The sequence below is a fragment of the Eulemur rufifrons genome, chromosome 9 (genome assembly GCF_041146395.1).
Source record: "Eulemur rufifrons isolate Redbay chromosome 9, OSU_ERuf_1, whole genome shotgun sequence".
In the NCBI taxonomy this organism is placed as follows: domain Eukaryota; kingdom Metazoa; phylum Chordata; class Mammalia; order Primates; family Lemuridae; genus Eulemur; species Eulemur rufifrons.
The window spans coordinates 37569812-37578307 of NC_090991.1; the positions used below are offsets into that span (position 1 = coordinate 37569812).

Sequence of the window (8496 nt, forward strand, 5' to 3'; positions counted from 1 at the left end):
GTAAGAGTGGCGGCGACTCATGGATTCTTTTTACTCAGTGAGATGACTGACAATGGTCTGAACATACCCACAAGATTAAAAAACTTACTTAGAAAAATCATGACACTAATTCTGTTTTCAGAGTTTTTGGACGAGTCAACCTTCAAATGCTATAGTTTGCTAATCTTTATTTTAAAAATTTATCTAACTTAAGTATAGATAAATTCTGACAAATTTGAATAGTTTGCATCAGTAAGAAAGTTTATTGAAATCCATCAGTAAATGAGCACAGAAAGTTTTTTTTTTTTCCATTAAAGAAAACTTTCTGGTAAAGTGAAAAGAAGAAATACAGAAACCACAAAACACATTTTAGACACCTTATGTTCAAGGAGAGAACCTGTTCCCATAGACCATTAAGGCTGATGTGTCTTTTTGGAGACTTAGTTTTCCACGAATCCGTATGTAATGGCCTATGTGGAGGGAGACTCTTTCCTCTTTATGCAGCTTAATAGTAGTGTTTCTCTGTTTCTGACTCAATCATAGATGAAAGGACTCTACCATCAGGTGCCACCTCTTCAATAATTGTCTTGATTACTCTGGTTTTGTTAGTATCTGTGTGAATAATGAAAAAGATATAATTTAGACTAAGCAATCTGTAGAAATCCTTACTAATTAACAAGAAAATATTCTAAAAAAATAAGAAAATTCAACTTTTTTACATTGTTAAAAATAAATCCAAGCAAGCTGAACGAACTGCCTTTACACCACGCATTTGTCGTTCAAGATTGGTGTCGAGTACGGTTTCTTAATAAATGCAAACGGAACCGTCTCTAGGATTTTAATTTTTTAAATAGCTCTAGAGCTTTAAAAGCAACACCACCAACACAGAAAGTTAAAACTAATTGCGATTACCCCAGCTAGTTTCTGCTGACCTTGGTCCCTTAGAGGAGGACTCTCCAACGGAACCGGAAGAGGAGGACTTGTGGCCTCCGCCGGAGCTGCCTCCACCGGAGCTGCCGCCGCCACCGGAGCTGCTGCCACCGTAGCCGCCGCCGCCGCCGCCGGAGCTACCGCCGCCGTAGCCGCCGCCGGAACTGCCGCTGTAGCCTCCACCGCTGGAGCTTCCGCCGCCGTAGCCGCCGCCGTGACCGCCACCGGAACTGCCGCTGTAGCCGCCGCCAGAACTTCCGCTGTAGCCTCCGCCGCCGCGTCCGCCGCCGGAACTAAACGGGGTGAGGGTGGTAATTCTGTTATCTCTAACACTGGAAAATAGTGGGTTGCTTTCCAGATTATTGTTACTTTAGAAAATAAGCAAGACATGTTTTCAGAAAATATAGAACTGCGAAGTGTGCATTTAAAAACCCATCCTTTAAAAGCAATCTTTTATACACACAACTCTAAGAATCATTCTTGAACCACATTCATGAGAAAGCGAGACTCCGGTTGCGTATTCCTTTTTCTGTTCTCTGGCCCCTTATTTCTCTCCCCTTCCTCCCATTCTCTGGCATTTTCTTGGGGTGTGGGTAAGCCTTGCTATCTGGAATATTGAGATAAAAGTAATTTCTGAATTTTCAAATTTACCTTCCCTCTCCTTCTAGCAGGCTGCGGTAGGTTTGAATTTCATTCTCCAGTCGGATCTTAATATCCAGGAGTTGTTGATATTCAGTATTCTGGCACTCGGTTTCAGCTCGAATCTGTTGCAGCTGTTCCTCCAGAGCAGAGATCTGAGCCTGAATCTGTGAGAGCTGCACACAGTAGCGACCTTCTGTTTCTGCCAGGGAGGCTTCCAGGGATTGTTTCTGAAAAGAGGATGTTATTGTGGCTTAGCGACCTCAGTGTTCAATTGAGGGTAGTGAAGACTAATTATTTAATAAGATCATATAGAAGAATAAAGAGAATGAATAGAATCTGTGTTTTATGTTTAATGGTAGCATTTTAATTTCAGCAGTTTTAGATCAATACTAATAGCACTTTTCCTCCGATAACATAGATTTTCAGATTTTTTTTTCTTCCTTATTCCCAGCTCTGCATTTTTCTCTTGCATTGCATATTCTTACATGAGTGTGAAATTTGGTATGATAAAGTTGAAGTCATTTCATGAGAGTTAACATACCAGGGCCAGCTGGGACTGTAGTTCTATCTCCAGAGCTTGAACATTACGTCTCAATTCAGTGATCTCAGATTTATAGCTGGACATTTGTTCAATGTTATTATCAATTTCTGTAGTCAGTTCCTTGCTCTAGGGTATTAAAAATCAGGAAAAAAAGATGAGAAAATTCTGAAATGATAGCAAAATGTCCATGATCTTCATTATGAAGGAAGATGAACTTACCTTTTCATTGAACCAGGCTTCAGCATCTTTGCGGTTTTGTTCAGCAAGTTGTTCATATTGACTTCTCATGTTATTCAGAAGTTCAGTCAGATCAACACCTGGGGCAGCATTCATCTCAACATTCACATCACCAGTGGAGACATTTTGAAGGTCTTTCATTTCCTGTTTAAGGAACAGAAAGATTTAATGACTACACCATGACCACAGTGAACTCTTTTTTTTTGGCAGGGGAAGGTATAACTTCTGTGTCACCTCCTCGTGGTTCTTCTTCAGGTAGGCCAACTCTTCAGTCAGGCTCTCGATCTGCATCTCCAGGTCAGCCTTGGTCAGGGTCAGCTCGTCCAGCACCCTGCGCAGGCCATTGATGTCGGCCTCCACACTCTGGCGCAGGGCTACCTCATTCTCATACCTGAAACAAGCATGATACAAATACGATATAGCTTATACAAGGGAGGCGAACCTGGGCAGAGACTGTTTAAGAAGCAAATATAGAGCTGATTGCGTATCATGGCAACTTTTATCATATACTCATTCACTTAGGAATATTAGTGGTTTAATGCAAAGAAGCTTAGCAATTAGTTTAAAATGCATTTTCTTCCTTTAATATTGCCATAAAATTTCTCAGACAACTCCAATACTTTAACTTTGGATGAATTCAGGAAAATGTAAATGCTATTGTGGGCATCCAGTCATTCTTAAAAACAACTGATGTATTTTTTGTGATGGTATTATACCACATTCCCTTAGCTTACTTCAGCCTGAAGTCATCAGCTGCCAGCCTGGCATTGTCGATCTGAAGCAGGATATTGGCATTGTCAGTTGTTAGGTTGAGGATCTGGAGGGAGGGGCACAGTTATTTTAAAAGAGGTCAGATGCAGATATGGCTTTTATAGTGGCATAGATAAACTGCACTTTTATGTTGTTTTCTTACAAAATCTTGGGGGAATTTTTTATTTTAAATATCAAATATTGCAGGCCTACCCATATACTTAAATTTGAATGCTTTGTTCTCTTGAAGTTTCTCTGCTCTCCTATTTCTGTGTCATCCCTTTCTGTAAACTAACTGGAATTATATAGATGTATTCCTAAAAGCGTGTATTCCCCTCTTTTATACTGTGTGATTTCTATGTATTTCAGCTAGCCTTTGACTGACTCACACTTGTATTTATTTAACTTGTTAAATGTATGTATAAGTAAATATACCCTGAGCTGGTACACAGTAGGTGCAATTCACAAATTCCCTAGAGGCAAGCATCCCATTTTTTCGTACTAGAGAATTCATGTTTCTTGCAATGTTGGTACTGAATAGCTTATTTGTTACCAGTCCGAATAATATTTTGTTCTGATTCATTTATAATTTTTTCAGTTCCTAAGTTTGTAAATGATCTAGCATATTTTAACTCTGGACTCATTATATGCTCATTAAAACCTGAAAAGTTATCAGTAATCTGCTGTCCTATAAGATAAGCAACACACATGCTAGGTGAAGATTGCCATGACCATACCTTCACAAATATTTACCTTTGATGAGACTTGATTATTTCTGGAAGCAAGAAAGTAACAGAGGTAAACACAGCAAAGAGCTACATTATGCATAAGATTCATCTATCTGGATTACATAGATAAGAAATAGATTTAAAGCTGAGTTTAAAAATGCCCCATACCTGATTTTTAAGGTCATCAATGGTTTGGTAGTATTTGCTGTAGTCACGAGGTTCTCGCTGGCCTGAGTTACTATTCTTTTCATACCACTCTTTGATTTTGCTTTCCAGCTCATAGTTTGATTCTTCCAGAAGCCGAACTTTGTCCAAGTAGGAGGCCAGGCGGTCATTCAGATTCTGCATGGTTACTTTTTCATTTCCAGAGAGAAGGCCACCATCTCCGCTAAATCCACCACCATAACCTCCTCCAAAGCTACCTCCACCAAAGCCAACTCCAAAGCTGCCACCTCCAAAGCTGCCTCCACCAAAGCTGCCTCCTCCATAGCCCCCACCGCCACAGCTGCTGCTTCCATAACCTCCACCGTAGCTACCTCCACCAAAACCTCCTCCTAATCCTCCATAGCCACCTGAGCCCACAAAGCACCCCCCACTAGAGCTCCCACGGCTAAAAGAGCCACCACTGAACCCCCCTGAGCTAAATCCTCCACCAAGGGAGCCTTTGCTGCTCGAAATTCTGTGGGATGATCTTCCTCCCCCTCCTCCTCCACTGCGGGAGGAAGAGAATTGCTTTGTTGAGCTATATCGAATAGACATGGTGATGCTGTTTAGCCCAGGGAGTGCTGCTACCAAGGACAGTGACAAGCCTTTATATACATTGCTAACTTTACCAAGAGGGTGTTTCCCACGTGTGTTAGGGTTTGCTTACTTGGATGGTTTTCTTTTTGCCAACTTAGCATCTTTGGCTTATGATTGCATAAATTATCTTCAGTAATAACCAATCCCAATGTGTACAGTTTTGAATTTGCCCAAAGAACAAACAGAAGTTTTGCTATGTTGAAATGGAAAATGGGTGGAGTTCAAATGAGCATGTTTTAGTATGCTTTTCACCTTTTGAAGAACATTGAGCAACTGTTAAAATTAATTTTTCTCAGCAGTAATTCAGATTACATAGCATGCAGAGTTTTGGGGGAAGAAGTTTTAGCTACAAATTTATAGTTAAGATATTTCAACTTCATGTTTTGAACAGTTTTAATTAATTGAAACAGCAAATAGCATAAATTCTGTCAGAATCATGCTATATTAAGGATCTTATAGAAAACTGTAGGCAACCAAAGAGAAGATAAAATACATATGTTAAAAACTTAGTGTTCAAAAGTTGCCACATATAAAAAGTTAAAGTCACAAAAGCCCAATTTAGGACATTGTGTGTGTGTGTGTGTGTGTGTGTATAGGGAATCTTTAATTTATCTGGAGAATGAAAATATATTGATATTTTGCCTAGAAAATTGAAAGTGAGTAATGATCAAGGAATCTTCTAATTTTATGTTGGCATTATTTTTAACATCAAAGGTCTGAAATCATAAAGTTATCCTGGATTATTTTCACTTTTAAACTCATTGTAGTTAAGGTTTATGTGAAGACCATATGCAGAAATTCTTAGTACAAAGTCTGAAGAACTAACCTCCAGAAGTTTACACTAAGTTCTTATTAACTAAAAGGGAAGAATTTGGGTGTGTTATGATTGTGAGTAAAAATTTTCTTGCAAGAACATAAATCCATATTAGAGAATGATATTTGGTCCAAAAATTATAAACTAGACTGCACATATGTTCCCAAGCTAGGTTCTGTTTCTGGGGGGGAAAAAAACCACCCAAAAACCCAAACCCCACATTTTCTTGGATATACTGTGTATAAGATTTGGTATAACAATTTGTCTAGTGAATATTTAATTGGGGCTTTAATATATGGTATAAAATTATTTTATATCTACTCGTAGGTGATGACATTGCTGTTTAAAAAATATATATTTGTATATATTCACACATGTTTTGCAATTATGTAGTGCTGTTTGTGATAATGTGATTTAAAAATATCTGGAACAAACTGCTGAGATTGTGGTTATGATCTCTAATTTATAGAATAGGAAGTCGAAGTTGAGAGAGATTATCATTTTTCCTAAAGATATATAATAGTTTGTTGAACTGTAATTAGGAGTTCAGTCGTTTGACTTCTTGGTTTTTTCCTGCTATACCAATGTGGTGCTGTGGTGGATTTGATCTGATAGAACTGAATGCTCTAATTCTTTACATAAGCTTCTCCAAATGGAAAAAGAAAAAGAAAACAAAAAGAACTTGGAAGCATGAAAATATTGAAAGAATAGGGATTTGGCATACACTCTTCCGTTAATGATAGCCTTGTCAAATTAAATTTATAGCTGCACATTCCAGTTTATGAAAACTACAAAAAATAGTTTCTGCAGGGAAAGGGAATGTGGTTGGGAGCATTCTTCAAATGTTGATTGTTGGAGTGGAGGTTACTACCCAACAAATTGCAGCTCTTCCAACTTGTTAGCACATGTAAGTAGGGCAGTAGTTAAAAGAGAAAAAGAAACTCAACTATGGGAATTGATTCTTGATGAAGATAACACACAGTAAAGGAAGGCTATGATAAATCAGGATAGAAAAAAAAAAGATTCCAGTAACTTCAGAGAGGATGTTGAAGCCTTGATGTTAACTAAGGAAAGCTATTCGGAAAGAAAAAGTTTAATTAAAGAGAGATTTTGATTGATTTTACCCATAATTATCATAAGTATTGGATCTTTATCTTACCAGTTTTGCTTTAGTATTAGCTTTTAAATTTTTCCCCCAGTGGGAATTATAAAAATCTCAATCTAGTTTTAGTTAGTTAACAAGTGATATAAAGGGAGCTCTGTTACAATTATATTAAGCCAAAGAATATGTGAAAGAAAACCTTTGCATAAAAATACATAGGGATAAGTACAGGTATGGAAGGCCTTCTAATACCGTAACATTTATATTAAGCTACTTTTAACGTTATTACCAAAGATTGCTTATAAACTTGTACACTCAAGAAATTGATTTGTCTGTCTTTGTACTGTCATTTGTTGAAATCAGCCTTTGGCGTGAGTGAAATTACAGAGGTGCCATGTAATAATTCCACAGCTAAATTAGATGAAAATTTGTGATTCCAGTCTTGGCACCATTTACGCTTGATTGCTATAATCCACTGTAACTGTAATTTTATTGTTCTCAATTTTTATTGTGTCTCCATGTAAAGCACATTGGTAGGTGTTTAAAACATAGAAAGGTGAAAGAGATTCAGCTCCTGTCCCTAAGGATATTACCAGTCATTAAAATCTAATTGAGGAGACATGACATATACTGTCAAGTGCTATGTAAATGGTAAATGATGGCAAGGGTTAGGGATGTGGGGAGAAGGAGTTAACATTTCCTGAACATCTATTAGGTTATTAAGTATGAAATGTCCGATTCCCTTAAGTACTAAGTTTGACAGCTGATATCTCTGACATTTCACTTTGATACTTCTTGTCGTATCTTTATAGTGGAGGCACATCATCAGTCTTTCAAATGCGTGGTTTGGTTTGTGATTATCTTTCAAAAAGTTTTTAGAGCAATTTTTGTGAAACCATGGATAAGTCAAAAACTCATGTTATTTTCAAATGATTTCTGTTGTGGAACAAATGCAGTGCAGACAGCTCAAAATATCAAAGAAGTATTTGGGAAGGATGTGGCTGATGAACGCACAGTATGTCGACGGTTTGAGAAGTTCCATTCTGGTGATTTTATTCTTGAAAATGAGCCAATGGGCGACCTGAGACCAGGGTGGATGATGATGAGCTGAAAGCTACAGTGGAATTGAATCCATTTCAACCTATGTGTGAATTAGCAGCAAGGTTTGACGTTACTATTCCAACAGTATTGGATCATTTGAGACAAATCAGCAAGGTGAAGAAGCTGGATAGATCAGTTCTGCATGAATTAAACGAGTGTCAGAAGAGACATCGTTTGGAAGCTTGCCTTTCTTTGCTGTCACGACATAAAGGCAAACTATTTCTACATGTGATGAAAAATGGATTCTTTTTGACAATCACAAGTATTTGGCACAATGGTTGGATTAAAGATGAAGTGCTGAAACACAGCCCAAAACCCAATATCAAAAAAAGCTAATGGTGTCTGTTTGGTGGTCTAGCACTGGTATTATCCACTACAGCTTCATGAAACCTGGTCAGTTGATTACAGCAGATGTCTGCTGCAACTAATTGGATGAAATGATGAGGATGCTTGCGATTAAGCAGCTGAGATTGGTCAATAGAGACAGGTCAATCCTCTTGCAAGACAATGCTCAACCACATGTCACACAAACGGCGCTCCCGTTTTGTTGGAGCGTTTTGGCCCTCCAAAACCAAGCTGGTTGGAAACTCTCTGCCATCCTCTGTATTCACCAGACCTTACACCAACTGACTACCACTTCTTCCAGGCTTTGGACCACTTGCAAGGAAAAATATTCAATTCTCAACAAGTTGTGGAAAATGCCTTTCACGATTTCATGATTTCATTGCCACTTGCTCTCCAGGCTTCTTTGCTAATGGCATAAACAAGCTACTATTAAGATGGCAAAACTGTGTTGATAGTTTAGGCACATACTTTGATTAATTGTACTGCTTCTTGCTTGATATATAATAAACTACACTTTTGGTTTAAA

General features: G+C 38.0%; 1 protein-coding gene across 1 annotated transcript; it reads right to left on the bottom strand.

Annotated features, from left to right (window-relative positions):
* Positions 1-245: 245 nt before the first annotated feature.
* On the bottom strand, positions 246-4566 carry KRT10 (keratin 10). The gene is made up of 8 exons (XM_069482507.1): positions 3976-4566; positions 3064-3146; positions 2564-2720; positions 2312-2473; positions 2093-2218; positions 1561-1778; positions 892-1202; positions 246-591 (listed from the first exon to the last, which is right to left on the bottom strand). Exons 1-8 carry the CDS (start codon positions 4564-4566, stop codon positions 485-487), a joined length of 1755 nt encoding a protein of 584 aa, XP_069338608.1. The 3' UTR covers positions 246-484.
* Positions 4567-8496: the final 3930 nt, after the last annotated feature.

Coding starts and splice junctions, on each gene's coding strand:
- KRT10 (XM_069482507.1), bottom strand. CDS start 4,566: ATGTCTATTCGATATAGCTCAACAAAGCAATTCTCTTCCTCCCGCAGT. Junction 1,779..2,092: donor TACAGTCCCAGCTGGCCCTG/GTATGTTAACTC, acceptor TCCTCTTTTCAG/AAACAATCCCTGGAAGCCTC. Junction 592..891: donor GTCAGCAGAAACTAGCTGGG/GTAATCGCAATT, acceptor TTATTCACACAG/ATACTAACAAAACCAGAGTA.